This window comes from Neofelis nebulosa, chromosome 5, assembly GCF_028018385.1.
Source record: "Neofelis nebulosa isolate mNeoNeb1 chromosome 5, mNeoNeb1.pri, whole genome shotgun sequence".
Taxonomy (NCBI): domain Eukaryota; kingdom Metazoa; phylum Chordata; class Mammalia; order Carnivora; family Felidae; genus Neofelis; species Neofelis nebulosa.
In genome coordinates, this window is record NC_080786.1 from 2,021,719 (window position 1) to 2,046,290 (window position 24,572).

Here is a 24,572-nt window from a genome sequence, read left to right on the forward strand (position 1 = left end):
CTCTCCCTTGCTGGGGTTCACTGAACAACAAATGCAGGGCAACGGAATAAATAACCCAGCAAGTTGATGGCAGACTAAGAGGGGAATCCAGCCTTCTGATGGCTAGGCATCTTGGGCCCTTCTGTCACACTATTTTTTGAAGCAAATGTTAAAATATCCATGCCTTTGCTACACTTCGGTAAGATGCAGAATCAACATATGGGCTAAGATGCGAGATGTTTAACATGTCACATCATTAGACCAAGTTTTTCCTGGCTTGTCCCCCTGTTCCATGTATTTGATGACCGTTCTTGTGGAAACAAAGGTTTGGGTGCATAGCTCAAGAAGTACAGGCTTACCAGTGGTTCCAAAAGAGTCTATTGATAACACGCGGACTATCTGGAGGAGGTCTAGGACGAATGGCCCCCAGAATAGCAGTCGTCTTGTTTAATGGCTGGGGGTCACACTGAAAATTTGACCAAGAGATGCCCCGCTTTCCCAGAGCAAGAGGGTGTGGTTCAGCAGTTCCTCTGTGATCTTTAAGGAAGTGAGGCTCTTGATGTCAGACATGACAGGAGATTGGAGTATATTTAGCCTTCCTGCTACCACAAATTTGTCCTTGCTCAAGTCTCCTACCCTTTATTGGGCACTTTCTGTGCCATGTACTGAGCTAGAAGCTGCAGGTGTAAAGGAAGTCACAGCCTTTGCCCTCAAGTAGTTTGCAGAGCAAGGCAATGTGCTAAAGTACCACGTGTTATTAGCAATTATTATGGATAATCATTTTATCTGTAGAAAGTTTTTTGATTTACCAAGTATCCCGATCTAAAAACCCTGTACGTCAGATGGCCTTATCATGTCTATTTTATGGGTAAACAAACTGAGACGGAAGATGTAAAGTGATGTCTCCGGGATGGATATGAAGTTGCAAAACTCAAACTTAAACTCAGTTCCGCCGAATCCTTTCCCGAGTTGTCCCTCTCAGTGGTACGTGCATCTCAATAAGGATCAGTCTTCCGTGAAAGCTGCAGGAGTCAAGCCAGGGACCCCCGGAGATATTTAGGAGACTGGAGCGCTGGAGCCCTCCCAGGGTCCCTGAAAACCCAGCACAGCAGCAACCTGTGGGTAATACTCCCCTGGGAACAAGTCTCACCCTGAGGGGTAGCCCTGCAGCCGCCTCCTCGCCGCCTGGAATGGCCTTCCTGCCAAGTCCAAAGACTGTCTTCCTCTGGGGCCAGGGCTTCTGAATTGCTTTCTGTGGCCTCATTCCTACTTTTCATTAGATTAGGTGCAAACACTCTGAGTAAACAAAATAAAAATTCCCTAGCATCGGCAGCCCAGTGCTAACGGCTACACCCTGGATGATTTTCTTTTAGTTAATAATTCAATTGCCAAAAATGTCGGTGGGGTGGGGGGTGGGGGGGAGGGCTTGGCAGGGACTTGCCTCCAGCTGCAAATCAACTTCAGACCCCAGAGGAACTTGAAAGAACTACCAGTGCCTACAATGGTTCTTCAGTGCAGCCTGTGTTTACTCAGGACCAGCCCACAACCTCCATAGCCCCAAAGGCGGCCTGCATGTAAATGCTACATTGTGCGGTGATTTGGGGGTTATGTGGCTTCAGGCTGGTGGCAGATGATTTGTGAGGCTGCTTCAGATCCATCAGGTTTGAAATTCGACATTGGCTGGTATGTTTTGCTTTTATGCTCATTCATTCCTCCTTCCATTCATCAAAGCTTAATTAAATGCCTACTATGTGCTAGGCACTGTACTAGCCACCAGCTATAGGAAAACATAAAAGGACATGGTCATTGCCCTAAAAAAAAGATGATAAGGAGAGACCTGTGCAATCCCTTGACAAGTTCCCTATTCTACTCAGAGCATTAACGTGACCCTTGTCATGCTCTCTTCTTGGGATCCTCTGATGAGTTAAACTCAACAGGTTGGGGTATATGATTAATTCATCAGACATAGGTACTTCATAGAACCAGGTACTTCCCAAGGCAGCAGAGTTAACAACACAGAAAAACATGGTCTCTGTCCTCGAGGATATTCAGACTAGTGGGAGAGAGGGATCTGCCGGGCAATGGTTGCATTAAAGAGCCATAATTAGTAAGAGACAACCGTTCAGGCTATGGTGTAAGCACAAGGGAGAGAGTCTTGGGTGGAGGGACTGGACCAAGTTACAAAGAGGACTCTACAGACGAGATGATGGCACTGATTCAAGAAAGATGAGCAGGTGTTCATCCAGGTGGGCTGTGGGAAACGCAGTGTCCCCAATACCACGGACAGTATCTCATTCATTCTTTCATCAGACATTTATTGAGTGCCCATTATGTGCCAGGCACTGGAATAGGTACTGTAGGAGACATTAGCAATACACAGAATGGCAAGACCCCTGGAAACTTATTCTCCAGAGGAAGGGATAGACCTATAAATCTAGAACCATAATACAGTGACCTAAGGTGTGCAGTCAGAAGGTGTTCAAGAGGTTACTTATGGTTTCTTTCTCATACCTGGACACAGAGTGTCAACATTAGAGTCTGCCTTTCTAGAACTTAACCCTAATTTAATAGGAAGAAATGTTTACAGGGTATACAAGAGGCAACATGGTACAAAGGTAAGAGTGGGGATTTCGGAATCGTATACAGTTGTGTTCAAATCCCACTTTTGCCAAGCTAGCTGTATGACCTTGGGCAATTTGCATAACCTACGTAGAAAAAAGCTCCATCTGGGGCGCCTGGGTGGCGCAGTCGGTTAAGCATCCGACTTCAGCCAGGTCACGATCTCGTGGTCCGTGAGTTCGAGCCCCGCGTCAGGCTCTGGGCTGATGGCTCGGAGCCTGGAGCCTGTTTCCGATTCTGTGTCTCCCTCTCTCTCTGCCCCTCCCCCGTTCATGCTCTGTCTCTCTCTGTCCCAAAAATAAATAAAAAAATGTTGAAAAAAAAAAATTAAAAAAAAAAAAAAAAGCTCCATCTTCTCATCTGCAACCTGTCTATGGTTGTTGCAAGGATTAGAGATAATCTATATTATTAAAGTGCCTGGTTATCATAGGTGATCAGTAAAAGGCAATTACTTCTTAGTGCACAAATAACACTGAGAAGTGAATTTCCAGTACCGAAGTGAGACGTTAAGGCTGATCATTAGGCCTTAAGGCTGATCATACTTCACTGTTAAGAAAACTATGATCAGTGTTTGACCTTCTGACTCCATATGACCAGGAGAAATCTGGACATAACAAAATATAGATGAGGCCAGGTATGCTAATTCAATTTTTAAACCTTCAGTGGTTATTCCAAGAGATCCTACTTAATGATCCAGGCCATTAGAGTCCTTGGTCAGATTTTAGACAGAAAACCAACTTTCTCTCTCTACAACCGAGAAAACAAGTTGGACAGTATAGACTAGTCTATGGATTTTCTAGGGATTGGAGCGTAGCCAGACATCTTTTTGAATGCGTGAACTCTGAAATACCTTAACCAAAGCAAAATATTTTGAATGTAAACAATGGACTCTCAGGGAGGGTCTAAGCTCATTCCATTTCTCGTGTACAAATTTAAGTAGCATGGAATGTTTACAAGTGCTGTGTTTATATGTGATTATGGGAAACTAGGGGACGAGGAGACCTGAGAAGAGAAGAGGGGGAGAGACGAGCAGAAGGTGGCCACAGAATATTGCACAGTGTTCAGTAGGACTGCTAAAAATAGGGAAATCTAATACTCCATTTTAAGTGGTTCGCATTTATGCAAAAATATCCTCTCTCTTTTCTAAATCCTTTGATTAAAAGGGCTATTTTGTAGGTAAAGCTTTAAGTGAATAGTTTGGGTAAAAATAAAGAAAAAAAGAAAAAGGTACTCCAACGTGAATTCCACATTTGAATGGACACTAGGCTGGAAATAAAGTGACAGCCACTTTCTGTAAAACAGCAGCAGGGGCAGGAATTCAAAACCCAGGTGTCTCAGAAAAGTTCAGAAACTTTTGGGTGGACTTTGGACTTTTCACAGACACTTGTGACTTTGTGAAATTAACATGTGTTAAGTAAAGCCAGAGAGAAGTTTATTACTTGCAGGTCCTGAAGTAAGTACCTGGCCGTGCCTCAGGGGACCACGTGGAAAGGTCAAGGCAGGGTGCAGGCAAAGAGCATTCTGGATGTTATTTTTTCTCCCCGATTCACTATCTCTTTGTCTTTTCACTATCCTCACTGGGAGATTTCTCAACTTTATCTTCAAGGCCATCTACTGAGCTTTCCATTTCTGATCTTACGGTGGTCTCTAAATATTCCTTTTTGGGAGGGGGAGGGTTGTAAAAGCAATCTAGCCAAGTAAATATGTAAAGATCTAACTGACTTTATTAAATGATTCATGAATGATTCAGGAACTAGACCGGCAGCATCCCACCTAGAAGGTTTTTATAGGAAGGAGGGTGGGGCACGAAGTTATGAGCAAAGGAAAAGAAAGGGTCGTTTGAGGCAAGGTCACCTTTCCTTAGGGGAAAGGGCAAGGGTCTTATTAGGTAGATTACCTCATCTTGTTTTGAGTGGGTGGAGAAGGCATCTGTGATAGATTCCTCATAGATGCTGATCAGAAAATTCCTGACTGACCAATTAAGACTACATTTGGGGGAGGTTGAAACTGCAATTAGGTATTAGGTTCAGATTCGGTGACTTGACTTAAGAGATGCCATTTGGGGCTGATGGTTTTCTTTTCAGCAGGGTAGAACACTCTTTCTTTCTTTCTTTCTTTCTTTCTTTCTTTCTTTCTTTCTTTCTTTCTTTCTTTCTATGTTTATTTGTTTTGGAGATAGAGACAGAGCGTGAGTGGGAGAAGGGCAGAGAGAGAGGGAGACACAGAATCGGAAGCAGCCTCCAGACTCTTGAGTCTTATCTCCAAGAGGGCAGTAAGGTTATTGTGTTGAAGTTTCCTTTTCCCTGCATTGTGTCTGTCTTTTCTGGGTTTTTCTTCTTCTCCTTCTCCTTCCCCTCCTCCTCCTCCTCCTTCTCCTTCTTCTTTCTCATTTCCTTAGTTAGGTCTCTATCATATTACAGGTTTTCCTCAGATATCTGGTGGTCCTGCATTGTCTACCTTTCAACACATGAAGCCATCAAGGGATGTGTGCTGTGACAACACTGACACATAAGGAGCCATCTAAGTCATGACACATCTCCATTTTCTGTTTAGATGGTCACGTAACTTACGTGACACCTCCAGGCACCCGTACCCCATGGAGCCATAGACTAAAGGTTTATTCACCGTCAGCAATCCTAGACCACCAAGTACGTCCTTCCAAAAGCATTCCAAGGGCGAGAATTCCCTGCCAGCCATATCATTAGATTGTTTGCTAGGAGGTCTGTCATTAAATGTTTATAAAGGTATCTGACTGGATCACCTTCTTCCTTTCCTGGTGTCTCTCCCAAGTCATGAAGGGAATGAACTACAGACCTGTTGCTCAGCCAGTTACTTCACTGCATTTACAGCACGCTGGACCTCTTATTCCATCAAAGCGAGGACCAAAGGGCATTGATAGTATTATCCCCATTTAACAAACAAGGATGTGAAACTCAGCCCGTAAACAGTTCCCCATGGTCATGGCGTCTGGTAAAAGCAGGAGGCTCTCACATGGCTAGCCTCGAGTTCTCGTCCCCATTGTGATCCCATGGACAAGGTCCCTTAGCCAAACAACCTCCTTACCGTGGGGACCAGGCATAGTGTCTGCTTTTCTCTGAGTAGTGGAGAGTTCCAGTTCCCCACCAGCCTGAGGAAATTATTCAAACAGGACAATCACATCCTCCCAGGAGGATCAGAGAACACCTGACCTTCTTGTTACTTCAAAGCCTATGTCCCTTAGCCCCTACTTGTTCACTTTGTTCCCAAATGACCCTCCATGGCACGCGGGGTCCTTCTCCCCTACGCTGTGAGTGTAAGTGACTATTAAACCACTATTGGGATGCCTGGGTGGCTCAGTCAGTTACGCACCAGACTTTGGCTCAGGTCATGATCTCATGGTTCCTGAGTTCGAGCCCTGCTCCCTCCGGCTCTCTTCTGCCAGCTCGGAGCCTGCCTCAGACCTTCTGTGTCTCTCTCTCTGCCCCTCCCTCGCTCGCTCACGTGCTTGCTCTCTCTCTCAAAAACAGATAAACATTTAAAAAAAAAAAAACCTGCTGTCAATCTTACCTGTCTAGTGTTGGGGATCATGTGTTCAGCCATCCTCATAACTCTAGGGAGAAAAAATAATAAAATAAAAGAATGATCCCAGGAGATTAAAAGTAGGAAATCCGAAAGAAGAGGGGCGACTGGGTGGTTCAGTCGGGTGGTCATCCAACTCTTGATTTTGGCTTAGGTCATGATCCCAGGGTCGCAGGATCCAGCCCCTTGTTGGACTCCACACTGAGTGTGGAGCCTGCTTAGGATTCTCTCTCCTTCTCTCTCTCTCCCCTGCCCCCCACTGCCCCCACCCCGGATCATGTTCACAAGCACGCTCTCTCTCGGTCTCTCTCTCTCTCTCTCAAATTAAAAAAAAAAAAAAAAAAAAAAAAAAGGAAATCCAAAAGAAGAGATTTGACAGAGGGAGGAAACATCGAATAAATGATATAAGTTGGGGGTGGAAAGAAGATTGATGTTGTTTAAGGGCACAAACTTCAACAAGTAGTGACTAAGCCACAGTGATGGAATGCATTGTTTAAAGAATATGGACAACAATACTGTACCATGATTATGGAATGGGATAATATAGAACAAAGGCTATGGTATTACAAGATATAAATGTATCAAAATGACATTTTGTACACCTTAAATGTATACAATGTTATATGTCAAATATACTCAATAATACACAAGTAATCCAAGCAAATTCCCCAGGTCTACAGGATACCACAGCTTGTTTGAAATTATGGATTATATGGGCATCATAATGTATTCAAGAATTCTAGAAACATCCAGAGGTTTCTTAATTTAGCGTGGATATTATTTATTGGTATTTATATAATCACCAGAAAAAAATAAAACAATTTATGATAGCCTTTAAATAATGTCAAATGTTATCTTTTGACAGAATTGAGCTTCCAAAAAATTTATTCTGATTTCATGCATACAGTTGGTGAAAAAAATTGGACCATTATTGGAGTAGACTTATTTTCTATCTAAAGTATCTGGTAACACCATGTGAAACTGGCATCATTTAGGCATTGATGGAATCAACGTATGTGCACAAGAAAACTTGAAATAAAATGAAAGAAATTAATTTAAAAGAAAAGTCATTTGAATAGAAAAGTCATGTTTCATAGAATGATATGTGAATGGATATTGTACCTGTTAAAATGTTGTCTTCAAACTTTTGAAATGATTGCCAATGCTTCCTTAGCAGATTCGTGTGTCTGATTTTCATGTTGTCCGTGATATTTCTCAGGCCCATGATGGCTGGTAAATATTGACAAATATTTTGGGTAACCTACATGTTCATTACTAACTATCTTGAGAAAGGGAAAGACAGTACTTTTCATTAAATATGCATTTCCTTCTTAAAATTCATTGCCACCAAAAGGATTTATTGCAAAATAGTTACCAAAAATAAAATAAATGACTAAGTAGTTGTAGATTTGCACCATACAATAAATGATCATTCTGAGTAGCAAGACTATTTAAGCTACACACGAAGTGCTCCAGGCCTGAATTCCTCAGCCTTCATTTTCTGCACATATTGCACATAAACCTAAACTAGAATGTCCCACTTTCCCCGCTGACCTGCTGACTGGTGGCCTCATGCATCTTAAACTGACTGGTAGCTGGCGGGAGCTTTGAATACTTTTCCCGCCACGACCACAGACCATAAGGAGTAAGCTGTCGCTAGCCACCCGTGTCTGAGCGCACTCGATGATGTAACTGATGGTTCTGCATACTGTCCTTGAAAGGGAGAAGCTGGCGAGATGGCATCAGAAAAAGGCCGGGGAAAGTGAGATGGGCCACTGGTTAGCTTTCACGGTTCATCACTTTTCAAGCCGGAACGGTACATGCATCTCACACACTATTAGATGAGAACATTCACAAACCCAAAGTGCAAGACTGAGGACGATCATTGTGGGTTATGCTGAGTCTACTCTTGATATTTCTTCAGAAATTGAAACACCCGGGTCAAATACGAAATTGGATGGGATACCGGGACAACAGTGACAAGCAAGAGGAAGGAACCGGGACGTTTGGTCATTCGGTGTTTCTTTCCTGTTTGCCGGAGCAGAAGCCAGAAGACTTTGGGAAATGTTAGTGGCTTATCTTCAAAAGAATTAGGTGTTGATACGTGCTCTTCCAGGAATACTGTCCTTACTAGAATACATCAATACAGGCTTGGGCACCTGTTAGGGGGTTATTAACCAAGTAAATGGTTTATTTATTTATTTATTTTTTTAATTTAATTTTTTTTAACATTTATTTATTTTTGAGACAGAGAGAGACAGAGCATGAACGGGGGAGGGGCAGAGAGACAGGGAGACACAGGATCGGAAGCAGGCTCCAGGCTCCGAGCCATCAGCCCAGAGCCTGACGTGGGGCTCGAACTCACGGACCGTGAGATCGTGACCTGAGCTGAAGTCGGACGCTTAACCGACTGAGCCACCCAGGTGCCCCTAAATGGTTTATTTTTAATTCCATCAGCAAACACAATCAGAAGCCATTTGCTTTCACCTAGCAAGGATAGTAGGAGATTTTCATTGTGTTATCTCCGAGCTGTATTTAGGGATAAATCGATGCCAGCATGAATAAAAAGTTACAAAGGTTTTGGGACCAGTTACTGTGTGTAAAGCCATAAGGCTTATAGTTTTGAAAGCAGTTCATAGCAAGAGGGAACTTTGTAGCAACCAGGCTTCAGTACAAACTGCCTTGCCACCTTGGCCTCATGTCACAAAAGGCACAATACTTTGAGATACGGATGCCTTACGATGCTTGGGCACACCAGCTAGCAGAAGGGCAATGGAGACCCCTAGAGTGTCAGAGTTGAATCAACTACTCTCCATTTGATACGCACTTTGTATCCTGCAATCGGGCTCCTTGACCACAGGTACCACGTGAGTGTGAGACCTTAGCTGGTCTTATGAACGAGCTATTGTGAAATGTATAGCAGAATTCCACTCTCAAATGGAAATGGTATATACGTCAGTGGGCCTGGAAGGGACAAGTAAATTGATGAGCCGGTGCCTCAGATTTCCATGGCACTTGGTTTCACTGTTCGGCTTCCTCCACCCCAGCCCACACCTGTGGACTCATGTGGAGTTTCACTTCACAGAGGAGGAAAATCCTTGGGCCTGCTTTACCCTTGAGTGTCCACAGCATGGCACTAACCTTCCCCACTCTGGTCCAGCACTAAAAATCAGTAGTGACACAGGACAGACATTGTACGATTCCATTTACGTGGGGTACCTGGAACAGTCAAATCTAGAGAGACCAAAAGTACAAGAGTGGTTGCCAGGGCTGGGGGTGCTGAGGAAATGGAATTTATTGTTCAATGGGTACGAAGTTTCAGTTAGGGATGCTGAAGATTTTCTGGAGATGGATGGTGGTGAGGGTTGCACAACAACATGAACGTACTTAATATCACAGAGCGCACACTGACGATGATTAAAGTGGTACATTTTGTGTTAAGTATATTTTACCACAATGAAAAAAAAAAAGAAAGCAAAAGAAAATCCTCCCAATGGGTGAAACTTTGGTTTCACCTTTGGCCTTACTCATGAATCCACACTGATTTATGGATAATACCTAAAATAGTTGGTCAAAGACCTGAAAAGTTCAAGACCGAAAGGCCAATAACAAGAATAGCTGTATGGACCTACTGGAATTGGCAGCCTGTGAATATATATGTAGACTAACCGCCCCACCCCCCCACCCAGGGGCATTCAATGGAGAGGGTTTCCTTAATAATCAGGCTGACACCTTGGAGAATTGGACCCGTTCTCTAGTTGTCAGGTGCCTCTTACTCCAGCCACATCTGTTTTTACTATATGCCTCACTACTCAGAAGCGGGTGGCTTCATAGAAACGTGAGGTCACTAGCTGGTGACAACACCTTGAGAGAGGAGCCCTCCTCTCAGATGCCCAGATACAGCATATGTCTTAAACCACCAGCCGATACGTGGGGCCATTTCTGTTACAGACAGAAGACGCCGTCTAAAAACCAAGGAGTGGAAGTGGCAATGACCTCCCATGCATTATATATAATAATCCACCTGCCAAGGTTTTGTATAGCATCCCCACGACATTTAGATTCGTGACTCGGGAGGTTTGGTGGGCAAAGGAGAAATATTTCCACCAGTAAACACTCAGGCATGTGCCAGTAACTTGGAAGCAAAGCTTGCTCTCCAACCGGCAGAGAAGAAGGTCACCCTACTGGCTGGTGATTGGTCCTGACTACCAAGGGGAGGTTGTGTTGCTGCTACAGGATATGGCATGAAAGACTGTCCAGATCCCAGACAGCTCCCATGTCCAATGACAACAGTCCGTGAGAAACCAAGGCCAACGAATAACATAATGAATAAACAAATAAAGATCGTCTAGTACGAATGAAAGTGTGGGTCCCTCTCAGCGGTTAAAAGAAAGCAGTCATGCAGGCCAAGAGGCTCATAGACTCGAACGGGGGAACATTGCAACGATCGTCAAATAAGGGCCCGTGATCAGTGACGGACGTGGGGACTGTAGCAGCCATAGTTTATCATTGTCTGCTTGTCCCACTTGCCTTTTATGTGAAACAGCACTTATGCGAAAATAACCACGGATGGTGGCTAATACCAGTTTAGCTTCGGGTGAGAATATGAATGAATTCACATATAGAAACTGATAGCACTTCCGTTTTATTCTGCCTTTTCTTCATCCCAATGAATGAAAAAACTAGATAGACCTACTGGTTGTTTTCCGACTGTGTCTCCAGCTCCGTTTTCCACCCTCCTCTGGCCAAGTCTGCACCCTGAGACCACGACCTCTAAGGACGCTGGTACCTGTGTTCCTTTCCCCTCCACCTATCAAACGGCTCAGCCAACAGGAGGCATCAGGAGGAATCCGAAGGGCGGAGGACAGAGATGTTGGGGTATTTTCTGCCCCACGCCCTTCCTACCAGACAAGTGGCAGGGATTTTGTTCCGCTACCTATGGCTAACGTCCCCTTCGGGAAGCCTCTTTCGTGGCAACGGCCCTTGCTGGGTTTTGCTAACCCCTCCACCTCCCCTCCTGCCCTTGGGCCTCAAAGTTGTGACGGCTTCCTACTTCTGACTGAACGAAGACCTGTTTGTACGTTATGATTCCATTCAAACAAAGCTCAAGAGGGGCAAAACTGGTCTGTGGTGACAGTAAATACTGTGGCTGCCTTTGACAGGGTAGGAACACAAAGGAGCTTCTGACGAGTGGGAATGTTCCGTATTTGCTATTAAGGTCTGGACAAATACTTCAGCGGGGCGCCTGGGTGACTCAGTCGGTTGAGCGTCTGACTTCGGCTCAGGTCACGATCTCACGGTTTGTGAGTTCGAGCCCCGCGTCGAACGTTTGTGAGTTCGAGCTCTGTGGAAGGCTTCTTTCCCTCAGTCACCACATTATTGAGTGTACCAGTATTTCATTCCTCTGATTGCTAAATAGTACTCCATTGTGTGACCACGATGCGGTCTGGGTTTCTGTTCATCTGTTGATGATGTTTGGGTTGCTTCCAACTTGTAATGGTTGTGGATAAAGCTGCTATGAAATTTGTGTACAAATTTTTTGTGTGTGGACATTATTTCTTTTGGATATACATCTAGAAGCAGAATTCTGTGTTACAGGAGAGGTGGATATTTAACTTTGCATGAAAGGTCCAAATGGTTTTCTAATCAGCTGTACCAAACCTTCAGAGCAGGCCATCTCCCCAGACTGGGACAAGCCAAGATGCATCCAAAAATAGACCAACTTTGAAGTGTCATTAGGATTAGACAGCAATAGCCTATTGACTATTCTAAACACATAAGTGGTGGGGCTCCTGAGAAAGTCAGTCAGTAGCTCCCGCGGGGCCTCCTGGCCCCTCCCCTCCATTCTCAGCAATAATCAGGCTTTAAAAGGTCCCCTACAACCCAGACATGTGAAGTTCCACTCCTTAGGCTACCATATAGCTGTTAGAAGAGAAGTGACTGAGTAAATTAATTTACACTTACATGTGAATGGTTGTCAGGCCTTACTGCATTTAACACCCTAGAGTATTTGTATTTTGAAAGCAAAGTTTTATTCGTAAAGGAATTACTCACTAATAAATAATAGCCTTGTAGTCGACATCCGGGAAGGAACAAGGAGAGGACACATCTTTTCCCTAGACTTCAAAAATTATATGAGCTGAAAAATGATGCATGTAGTAAATCAGGTGTGGGTTCAAATCCCCGTGGATTTTGTTTTGTTTTGTTTTGTTTTTGGTGTTTGTTCACTTGAGAGAGAGCATGTGACCTGGGAAGGAGCAGAAAGAAAGGGAGAGAGCATCCCAAGCACAGAGCCAGCTTGATCTCCCGCACCGGTGAGATCATGACCTGAGCAGAAGTCAAGAGTCAGCCGCTTAACCAACTGAGCACCCAGGGGCCCCCCAGTCCCAGTTGTTACCTTAAAAAGTAGTCTTTCAACGTCTGCGTCCTAGCGCATTGTCCTGGGGCCAAGCATGTGTTCCTTTGAGTACCAACCACTTGTTCGTCCTCCTTACGTGCCTGTGTTACTTCGGTCTGAGCATTTTCAGGACCGATCCTCCCTGCTACCGGGCCCAGCTCGGGGGCAGGCACGCCGTGGGCACGTCTGACCAGGACGCGAAGGCGGAAGGGACTGGTAAACCGTCCGGCGCCGCGGGGCCCGAGTTACAACACGGATCTTTATCACTGCACGCGTCAAGAACGCAAACCCGCCTCCGCTCGCCGCGGGAGGCCGATGCTAGGACACCGGACAGGGGGCGAACCGGGAAGAGGAAGCAACTGAGGGCAGGGACTCCTGCGGCAGAATTCGGCAGGACGCTTCAGCAGGTGAATCCCAGCCCCTAACGGACCGCGAGTCCCAGGCCCTGTCCAGGTGGAGGAGCCCTGGCCTGGGAGGCGCGACGAGGGCGACAACCGCCCCAGCGCCTTGGAGAAATGCTGGGCGCACCTGGGGACGTGAGGGAGGCGGCCGAAGATGCCCCCCCCCCCCCGTCAGGAGGGGTCCCGCGGCTGCGTGCGCCTGGCTCCTTGGGGCGAGCTGGCTGGAGGCCCCTTTTCCCCACCGTGTTCCTCCTCGGGGAGGGGGGGGAGCCGCAAAGTCCGAAGGCAGAGCGCAGACGTGGGCGTTCAGGCTCGGACCGTCCTCCCGGGGTCAGGCCGCCAGGCCGCGTCCCCCTTTGGCCGACGCCCCCCCCCCCAGGCAGGCGGGGGGGAAAAGGGGGGGGTCCCTGCGGCCGGCGCTCGGCTCTCCCCGCCTCCCCGCGCCCTCACCCTCCGCCCCGGCGGCGCCCCGCGAGCTCGGCGTGCGGCGCAGCCTCCGGCGGTGCCGAGACCTCCAGGTGCCCGGCGCGAAGGCGGAGCCGCGCGTCCAGCCGCCTCCCCGGCGCCGCGGACGACACCCCCACCCCCCGGGAGCTGGGGGCCCCCGCGCGGCGGCTCCGGGCGCCCGGCCTCCCCGGGGCTCGGCGCGCTCCTCCCCGGGACGCGCGGGGCGCGCACGGCCGAGCAGAGCGCAGCGCGCACAGCCGAGCGGCGCCCACGCGGGGCAGCCCGCGCTCCAGCCCGCGGCGCCCGGACGCCCGCGACCATGGCCGCCGAGGGACGCGGCCCCCGCGCCCCGCTCGGGGCCGCGGCGCTGCTGCTGCTGCTGCTGGGGCTGCCGCGCGTGTGCGTGCGGGCGGAAGGTGAGTGTGCGCGGGGCCCGGGGGGCGAGGCGGCGCGCGGGGGTGCTCCCCGCGGCCCCCCGCCGACCTCCGGGTCCCCTCTCGCCCCCCCCCCCCCACCCTGGCTCCCGACCCCTCCCCGAGCACCCGAGAAAGCCTGGCCTTCCGAAGGTCGTCATGAAAGGGCTTTGCGGTGAAGTCACGTCTAGGGCGCCCCGGAGCCGCCTCTGCGGAGACCTGCTTTTCCACGTCCGTTCAAGGGGCTCCCGGCGGCGAGGCTGACAAGGCTACCGGCTAGTTTGTCTTGGTCCAAGAACATCGGAAAGATGAGTAGGGATCAGCAGGCAAAGGGGAGAGGAGAGTGCCTTGCCCGGGGGAAGTAGCACGTGCAAAGGCCCTGTGACGGGCAGGGGAGATGGGACAAAAGAGTGGCTGGAGCCGAGAGCGTGCGAGGTGAGGATGTCGTGTGACGCGAGGCCGCAGAAATAGGCAAGAAACAGGTTCTCGCAGGTGGTGAGAATTGGCCCGCTTTTTTGTTTGTTTCTTTGCTTTTTTTTTTTTTTTTTTTTTTAAACCTGAATTCAGCTTTGAGCGCCTCCCTTAAATTGTCAGGATCAGAGCCTTATATCGGCTACATTTTGAGAAGCTAATTCAGCTGTATTTTCATTTTGGGACAAAACCCCATTGACTTGGTGCAGGAGGATCTGGGAGGAAAGAAGACAGCAGTTCTCACGTCCATGAGCGGTTTCTAGAAAGTCCAGGGACAGATTGGATTGATGAAGAAGAAAAACCCTTGGCTGATTTGGGATGCTTTGTATATTTTTGAACGTCGTTGCTTTTTGAGTAAACAATTCCCGGGGAAAGAAGTGAGCTTGCCAGAAAGAGGCGTGGTGGTTAGGGAAAGGGGGAAAGTGAGAAAAAAACCTCCAGATACTATCTTAGAATTTTGGTGCTTTTGTCCTAAGTGCCAGCTTGCAGAACCCTTTGCTCCTAATTAAGGATGAATGTCTTATTTCTTCATATCCTCAGAGTGTTAGAAAAGAAAACATTTTTAACTTCGAAGGTTCCTCCTGAAGACTGTTGGGTTCTTTTTCATTGAGATGTAGTCCGTGTAAAATTTACCATTTAAACATTTATAATCAGTGGAGCTCGTACATTGATTGCATTGTCCCATCATCACCGCTAACTCCTGAACATTTCTATCCGCTGAACCGAAATCCCATACCTATTAGCAGCCAACCCACTGTTAATTTTTTACTATAGTATTTTTTGCCTGATGAATGCAAGTGGAATAAATAGGAGTCAGTATCGACTTTTGAACAATGTATAGTATTGTACCAACTTTAATTCGTTTCAAAGAAGTACTTCTGCAATCCACCAGGCTTTAGAGTTTCACCCTATTATAACTGCTTAAGTGGAATGCTGAGTGGATAGGGATCAGCTTTTTTGTGCCTATCTGGCTTAGTGTGGGTCCTAGAAACTTGAAGGCAGAAATATCATTGGACAAGGAGAGAGAAACAGAAGCACCACAGCTCTTTTTCTTGTTATCCCTTGCCAGAAATGCCTGTTTCTCCCTTCTCCTTTCTTTCCTCTCCCTGCTTCCCTAAGTACATTTACTTTCAAGAAACTCCATTTACTGAGTTCCAACTTTTATAACAGAGCCATTGAAGAATTATAATCTATATTATGAAAGGATTCTTTTCCCTACGACATATATGTTTAACGACCTTCGCTTTCCACATTTCGTTATTTGTGTTCTGCGGTGGTGGAAGGAAGAAGAAACTTTCAGCTAGACTTGATGTGTCACAGACATCTGGAGAGAGACTTGGAGTTATTAAAACCTCCATGGACTCATTAAAAAACGTCAATGGGATAAATTCAAATGAAAAACATTTAGTTTGCGTTTGACTAATGAGATATGCATCTCCTATATTAGAGAGATCTGCCCCTGTATTTTTCCCCCTTTTTTCTACTGTGCTTTTAAAATACTTTTGAAACTGAAAACTTTTCACATTGACTGAATGGAAATTAATTGTGTTTGGGTAATGATTATAGGAAAAGATTCATTAATGCAACAGATAATTGATTGAGCATCTATCATATGCTAGGTACAATCCTTGCTGTTGGGGATAGAATGGTGAGGGGAAATAGGTCCTTGCTATCAGGGAGTTTAACATCCAGTCGGTTAGTCAGTAAGCAAATCATTATGTGAATAAAATGTGAATTTGTGATTTTAATAAGTGATTAAAGGACAGAGGTACTATGGGAGCCTGTACCAGGAGATTCTGGTTTGGTGCATTAGGATCTGAGAGAGGAATAAGAATTGACTAGGCAAAGAGGGGGAAGAACAGGTGTCTGGGTAGAGAATAGCACATACCAAAAAAAAAAAAAAAAAAATTGTGAGCAGGGAAAATGGGCCATGTGATAAGAGACAGAGTGGCTGGAGTTACGAGTCCAAGGTGGAAATGGTTTGAAATGATGCTAGGAAAATTGGAGTGGGTGTAATGAGGTGGGGTGTCATAGACAAAGTTTCTTCTTAATCCAAAAAAGGGAAGGAAGTCATTGGATGATTTCCAGTGGTAGAATGGCTAATAAGATTTGCATTTTGAAAAGATTGCCCTGATGGTGATGTAGGAAGAATGGATGGGACCAGGGCAAGACTGGATATAGAGAGAGACCATATAGGATGCCATTTTAGTTGTGCAGGCGAGAGAGGGTGGAGGTGTGTAGAGGTGGCTGGGGTTAGTGGGAAGGGTCTGGACTAAAGAGAAAAATGTGAGTCATCTGTGTAAGGTATGAAGCCATGTGTGTGGATAGAATCCTAGAGAAACATTTCGTAGTGAAAAGAGATGACTTAGAACTGAGCCTGGAGTAAGAAACAGTTTACGGTTACTGACTCTACATTCATGAGATATATTGGCCTGTAATTTTCATTTCTTGTAATATTCTTGTCAAGTGTTGACATCAGTATTATGGTGATTTCTAAAATAAGTGGGGAAGTTGTTCCCTCCACTGTTGTCTAAAAAGGTGGCTGCAAGGTGAGCTGTTGTTTTGTTTTGTTTTGTTTAGTGTTTGGTAGTGAGGTCGTATGTGTTTGAAGTTTTTCTCATGGGAAGATTTTTAAATGATGAGTTTAATTTATTTTTTTTAAGTTTATTTATTTATAATCTCCCCACCCAGTATGGGGCTCAAACTCAAGACCCTGAGATCGAGTCACATGCTCCACCATTGAGCCAGCCAGGTGCCCCTTAATTTCTTCAGTAGTTAAAGACATATTCAGATTTCTTATTCATTTTGGGTCAGTTTTGCTAAGTTTGTTTTATGAAATTTGTCCATTTCATCTAAATTGTCAAATGTACTGGCATATATAACATAATAATCGCTTACTATCTTTTCAGTGTCCATGGGATCTGTAGTAATGTCCCCTTTCATTCTTGATATTGGTAATTTGCATTTTCTCTCTTTTTGTCTTGATCAGTTTTGCTAAGGATTTATCAATTTTTTCATTCTTTAGAAAGAAACAATTTTTGGCTTTATTTCCTCTATTGTACATCTGCTTTCCATTTCATTGATTTCTGTTCTATCTTATTTCCCTGCTTCTACTTCTTTAGAAGCTTTAAATTTATGTTCTTTGTTTTTAAGATAAGAAATTAAATCATTGGTTATCAACAACTCTTCTTTTGTAATATGATCATTTGAGGCTACAAATGCCCCTTAAATACTACTTTAGTTTCCCCACAAGTTTTTCTCACTTTCATAAAAATGTTTTGTTTGAATTGTGGTTTTCTTTGAACCCATCGTTTATTTAGAAGTGTATTTTGTAATTTCCATCCACAAGGGGATTTTCCTAGTTATTACTTTGCTATTGAGAGGCAGTATATATAATACAGTGGTTAGGAACTTTAAGATACAGCCAAAATGCCTGGTTTTGTATCCCAGCTGTGTGATCTTGGACAAATAATTCATACCAAATATTAACTATAAATAAGGATAATAATAACACCTGCATCACAGAGTTGTTATAAGGATTAATTTAATATTTATAAAGCAATTTATAAAGCAATATTTATAAAGCAATTTATAAAGTGTTTACCCATGGTAAACACTGTATAAGTGTTTGATAAATAAGACAAGTCATTTTATTTTTTTATTTATTTTTTTTTTTTTTAATTTTTTTTTTTTTCCAACGTTTTTTATTTATTTTTGGGACAGAGAAAGACAGAGCATGAATGGGGGAGGGGCAGAGAGAGAGGGAGACACAGAATCGGAAACAGGCTCCAGGCTCCGAGCCATCGGCCCAGAGCCCGATGCGGGGCTCGAACTCACGGACCGCGAGATCGTGACCTGGCTGAAGTCGGACGCTTAACCGACTGCGCCACCCAGGCGCCCCAAGACAAGTCATTTTAGGTTGTTTGTATTGTCGTTTAAAAATGTGCTTTGTATAGGGGCACCTGGGTGGCTCAGTAGGTTGAACGTCCAGCTTCGGCTCAGGTCATGATCTCACAGTTTGTGAGTTTGAGCCCTACGTTGGGCTGTGTGCAGACAGCTCAGAGCCTGGAGCCTGCTTCCGATTCTGTGTCTCCCTCTCTCTCTGCCCCTCCCCTGCTCATGCTCTGTCTCTCTCCTTCAAAAATAAATAAAAACATTTAAAAAAATTTTTTTAAATATGCTTTGTATGATTTGAGTCTTGAAATGTTTTTTGATTTGTCTTGAAGCTCAGTATTTGATCGGTTTTATAAATGTCCTTTGTGTGTCTATACTGAATGTGCATTCTATACTTTGCCATATTGTGCATCAGTCCTTACATCAAGTGTGTTAATTTTGTTGCTTAAATCTTATATGGTCTTTCCAGTTTTTTTCCTGTTTTATCAATTCCTGAGGAGGCCAGTGGTTAAAATTTTCATAAGCACTGTGGATTTTTTCCAATTCTCCCTGTAGTTTTATTAATATTGCCTTTTTCTAGTCTAGAGTTGTTATTTATTTGTTCAAAATTATTTTACATTACTCATGAAATAACTGTCATAACAGAACCTGTTCTTCTCTAGCAATGGCTTTTTTAATAACAGCTTTATTGAAATATGATTCATATACTGTACAATTTGCCCTTTTAAAGCGTGTGATTCACTGGTCTTTAGCAGGCTCACCAAGTTATGAATCACTGTGCACAATTTTAGAACATTTTTTTTGCCCCCAGATAAACCCTGTTCCCATTGGCATTTATTTCCTTGTTTCTCCTCAACCCCCCAACCCCTAGGCAACTACTTCCTGTGTCTGTGAATTTGCCTGTTTTGGACATTTCATGTAAATGGACTCATACGATGTGTGAACTTCTGTGACTGGCTGCTTTCCCTTCGCATAATGTTCGTATCCATTTGTAGCATGTGTCAATACTTCATTTCATTTCACTGCCAAATAATATTCTTTCGTGTGGCTATTCAGACCATACTTTGTTGATCCAGCTATCAGTTGATGGTCATTGGGTGGACTCTACTTTTTGGCTATTATACACACAGTTTTATAATTGTGGACTTAATTTATTTTTTATTATAAATAACGCTGCTAGGAACATTCATACGGAAGTTTCTTTTTTTTTTTATTATTCACTTATTTAAATTCAGGTTAGTTAATGTACAGCGTGGTGTTGGTTTCTAGAGGAGAACCCAATGATTCGTCACTTACATATAACACCCAGTGCATATACAGAAGCTTTTATATAAACATGTGTTTTCGGTTCTCTTGGGTATTCACCTAAGAGTATGACTGCTGGGTCACGTGGTAACTCTAGGAGAAACTGCTATCAACTTTTGAGATGCTAGACGGTTTTCCAAGCAGCTGCTTCCTTCTCTGTTCCCACCAGCAGCGTCTGAGGGTTCCACTTTACCCACTTCCTCGCCATCACTTATGTCAAAAAATGTCTTTTTGATGATAGCCATCCTACCGGATAGGAAGTAACATCTCATTGTGGTTTTGATTTGCATTTTGCTGTCGACCCATAATGTTGAGCCTCTTTTCGTGTGCTTATTGGCCGTTTCTTTAAAGATGTCTATTCAGATCCTTTGCCCATTTTAGCCATTTTTAAGTGTGCAATTCTGTGGCATTTGAGCACATTCACATGGGGGTACAACTGTCACCGCCATCCGTTTCCAGGGCTTTTTCATCTTTCCTACCTGAAACTCCATTCCCATTAAGCATTAATTCTCTGCCGTCCCCACCCCAGCCCCTGGCAACCCCCATTCTATTTTTTATCGCTATGAATTGGACTAACTTACTTCACTTAATATAATGTCTTCAAGATTTAGCCATGTTGTAGCATCTGTCAAGTTTTCCTTCTTTTTAAGGATAGTTAATATTCCTTTGTATTTTATACCACATTTTGTTTACCCGTTCATCTGTCGATGGACACTTTGGTCGCTTCCACAAATGGTTGTTGTGAATCATACTTCACAATCCCACCAGCAATGCATACACGTTCGGTATTTTTTCCCTACCTATCTGCCAGCCCTGTTATTTTCTGTCGTTTCTTTTTTATTAGTAGCCATCTTAGTGAGCATGAAGTGGTATTTAATTGTAGTTGGATTTCATTTCCCTGACGGTTAGCAACGTCAGCAATGTCCTCTTGGCCATTTGTATGGCTTCTTTGGAGAAAGATCTTTTCAAGTCCTTGGCCCATTTGTACTCAGGTTGCTTGGTCTCTTTAATTGTTGTTGGGTTGTGGGAGTTCCTTACCCACTCGTATATACGAGTTTCTTACTAGATGTGTATTTGCAGAAATGTTCTTTCACGCTGTGGGCTGTCTTTTCGCTCTATTGATTTTGTTCTCTGAAGCAAAACGTTTTTAATTTGATGAAGTTCAGTTTGTATCTTTTCTTCCTGGTTGTTTGTGCTCTTGGTGTTGTATCTAGGAAACCATGGCATCATCCAAGATCACAAAGATTTCCTATGTTTTCTCTTCAGTGTTACGGTGTTAGCTCTTCCATTTAGGCCTTTGATTCACTTTGAGTGAATTATTGTGTAAAGGGTGAGGCGGGAGTCCAGCTTCACTCTTTTGCATGTGCCTGTTGAGTTGTTCCAGCACTGTTTCTTGAAAAGACTCTTCTTTTCCCATTGGGTGGTCTCGATCACCCTTGTTGAAAATCAGTTGACTGTCAATGTGGAGATTTATTTCTGGAATCTCATTCTTTCCTTTGTGTCTTTTTATTAACTTACTATTTTTCATCTTTTTTGTCTCTCTACTACCTTTTGTTTTTTTGTTTTTTTGTTTTTTTTAATTTTTTTCAACGTTTTTTATTTATTTTTGGGACAGAGAGAGACAGAGCATGAACGGGGAAGGGGCAGAGAGAGAGGGAGACACAGAATCGGAAACAGGCTCCAGGCTCCGAGCCATCAGCCCAGAGCCTGACGCGGGGCTCGAACTCACGGACCGCGAGATCGTGACCTGGCTGAAGTCGGAGGCTTAACCGACTGCGCCACCCAGGCGCCCCTCTCTACTACCTTTTGAATGATTTCTTCTGACTTCTGTTTCAAGGATAAGTTCTTTTTTAAAATTTTTTTAATGTTTTTATTTTATTTTTGAGAGAGAGATAGAGTGTGAGCGGGGGAGGGGCAGAGAGAGGGAGATACAGAATCCGAGCTGTCAGCAGAGAGCCCGACGTGGGGCTCGAACTCATGACCTGTGAGATCATGACCTGAGTCGAAGTCAAACACCGAGCCACCCGGGCACCCCAAGGATAAGTTCTTTGTTCGATTGTGTCTGACATGCAGCCAAAAGCATCCACTGCATTTTTAATTTATCATTGTGACTTTATTTCTAGAAGTCCTACCTGGTTCTTTTGCAGTTCAGCTAAGCCCCTTTTTGTAGTTTTCTCTTCTTTGCGGATGTCTTCAGACTTGTCTTTTCTTCCTTTAGATGTGGTAATTATCATTGTTTTATGATCTGTGCCTATTAATAACACTATCAGATGTACCTTTGGGTCAGTTTCTGCTGGACACTGTGTATGTTGTTTCTCACTCGTGGTGCCTCATCCCCTGAACACTTAGCCGTGTTTTAGTGTTGTGGTCATTGCCTTTGAAAGAATATTTGCATGGGATTTCCCGAAGCCTACAATGAAGATATTTTTTTCCCTCCAGACAAGATTTCCCTTTGTTCCTGCCAGGTGTCGATAAATGTCGGCCTCAAGCCACTTTAAGCTAAATTCACGGCTTAAAGTATCTTAGACGTCAGTTTTTGTCAGGGTGACATTTCCCACTGAGTATTAGCGCTTGGGTATCTGGCACTCAGACAACTCTTCCCACAGTCCCTTGAGAATGAGGGGAGGGAGTACTGTTTATCCTCGGTCACTCTTATCCTGAGAGCTAAAGCCCTCAGGGTCCCAGCTTTGTGTATTTACGTTTGGGTGTGATGGTGGTGGAGAGGAGAGGAGAGGCCTGTCGCCTTCTCTACCTCATGTGCGCCCTGGGCTTTCCCTGTTGTCCCCCTTGTTCAAGGGCTTGACTATCAGCGCATCAGTTAAATTTCCTAATATTTTTTCCCACTGAGGCAAATGCCATTGACACAAAAGTGTCTTGGGGCACATGCTTCTCCAGGCAGGGCCATCAAGTACAGTTGTTCAGACTGTGTACTGCACACTGGCACCAAGTCTAAGGGAGGACGAGTCCCCTACAGATACGTTTAGTGTGAAACATTTTTTAATTTTCCTCACGGCTTTGATCCCAAAGCTGAGGGCTTATCGTATTTATTATAATTATCTCAGAACTGATAACAGCTGAAGTGTCTCATTCCAATAAAATCAACACAGTGTGATAATTTTGCCAAAAGAGGGAAGCGGAGGGTCTCATTCTAACCGGGATTTTTCCTCCCCCCTACCTTAAACTTGATAGGGTTTTCCCAGGCACTGCTTCACCTCTGCAGGAGGCTCCCAGAGACCACAGTGCTCCCTCCCTCCTCCGCCATGAGTTTCTTGCCGAAAGCTCTCTTGCTTTCAGACTCAGCTTCCTCCTCTGCCTGCTTTCCTGTTCCCATGGTACTCACCTGTCCCACGTTTTTGAGGCTCGCTGCACGCCCGTTTACCGAGGTGCTACGGGAATCCGCGGTGCCCCGGACGTGGCCTCTGCTGTCTCGTCCGGCCTGGGACAAGTTGCAGCCCGCACAAGTGGACTCACCGCGGGACGGGCCCGATGATGTTCTGAGACAAAGAGAGGGGAAGCAGCCTGCCGTGTACGGGGTCACCCCGGGGCCAGGGCAGGCAGAAGAAGGCAGACCCGAGTCCGACGTCCGTCCCCTGGACACCGACTGCCCAGCTGCCCGGGACAACTAGGACCCTGGGCCTTAAGACACGGTGTTTGTAAAATAGCTTTGAAAAAGGAAGGTTTCAAGGGTGTATCCAGAGAAGCATGCAAAGCAGATGGTTAATTTTGTTTTAAAGAAGACAGGAGCAGGGCACCTGGGTGGCCCCGTCAGTTAAGCCTCCGGCCCCCGGTTTCAGCTCAGGTCATGATCTCGTGGTCCGTGAGTTTGAGCCCCGGATCAAGGCTCTGTTCTAGCAGCGCAGAACCTGCTTGGGACTCTCTCCCTCTCTCTCTCTCTCTCTCTGCCCCTCCCCTCCTTCGCTGTCTCTGTCTCTCTCTAAGAAAATAAACTTAAAACAAAAAAGAAGTCATTGAAGGCGACAGGAGCGTAAAACCGGTAAAAGCACCAAGGTAACTGTCGTCACCTCGTCCCGGGATGAGTACCGTGGGGTGGTCGCTGCTCGCTGGGGACTTCCGGCCAGCAGGAAACTACAGCTGCGACCCGTGTCTGCCAGAGACTGAGTGTGCTGAGGTTCAATCCCGTGGATCCTGGGGTAAGCCCGTGTTCGTGCTTGTCCCCACACAGGAAAGCTGTTTGTGCTGGAATCCCAGAACGGCTCGCGCGGCCTGGAACTGGAGGTGGCCCGGCTTTCCTGCAGGAGCAGGGGTGCGCACCTGGTATCTGCGGACGAGCTGCGGAGGGTGGTCCAGGATTGTGCCTTTGCGGTGTGCACCACGGGCTGGTTGGCGGATGGCACCCTGGGGTGAGTCAGGCATGCAGGGGAGAGCTCTCCTTCCCTCGCACCCCCGCTCCCCCGCCAAGGCTCCTGTGGGGGCTCGGTCGCCGTTTTGAGGTGCCAGGATGGGCCAAGGCCAGCGGGCAGTGGCCTCGGGCACATTCTTGTTTTCAGTCCTCAAATAAAAACACGTTTCTGGAGTTCTGTCACGGTATTCCCTCCTGACTTTGTTGTTCCGAGTTTCTTTCTAAGTCACAAAACTAATACATGCTTGTGAAGAGTTCAAGTAATACAGACATGTGTGAAGTTCAACGTGAGTTTCTCTCTTCTTCCCCACCTCAGAGGTAATGGCTGTTAACTGTTCGGTGTATATCCTTGATCTCTTCTTTCCCTGTGGGGGTTCGTCTACATACCTGTGAATAGGAGGATGGGAACGAGTTCTCTCGTGTTACTCCCATGGAGAGCTGGGTCTGTGTCCTCTCCCTTTAAATCAGGCACAGCATAGAATGGCCTGGACCAATAGAATACAGCAAGAGTGGTACCATGTGACTCCTGAGGTTAGGTCGGAAAAATCCATGCCCAGATTCCTGGGACACTCACTTTTGACGTGTCATGTAAGACGTCTGCCTATCCCGAGAGGGCCAGGCTGTGAGGAAGTCCAGGCCACAGGGAGATGCCCCACAGAGGTGCCCTCACCGATAGCCCCAACCGGGGTCGCGGTCCATAGCCAGCATCGACCGCCAGAGGTGCCAGT

At 45.5% G+C, this 24,572-nt stretch overlaps 1 protein-coding gene across 2 annotated transcripts in view; it reads left to right on the forward strand.

Moving 5' to 3' along the window:
* Positions 1-24,572, forward strand: part of SUSD5 (sushi domain containing 5) — an 81,825-nt gene that overhangs the window by 15,622 nt on the left and 41,631 nt on the right. Inside the window, exons 1-2 of one of the 2 annotated variants that reach the window (XM_058729278.1) lie at positions 13,447-13,817; positions 23,668-23,845. In XM_058729278.1, the coding sequence (XP_058585261.1) occupies positions 13,721-13,817; positions 23,668-23,845 (275 nt within the window). In that variant the 5' untranslated portion in view covers positions 13,447-13,720. Of the gene's footprint in view, positions 1-13,446; positions 13,818-23,667; positions 23,846-24,572 lie in introns of those variants that run through there. The other variant, XM_058729279.1, reaches the window with a different exon arrangement.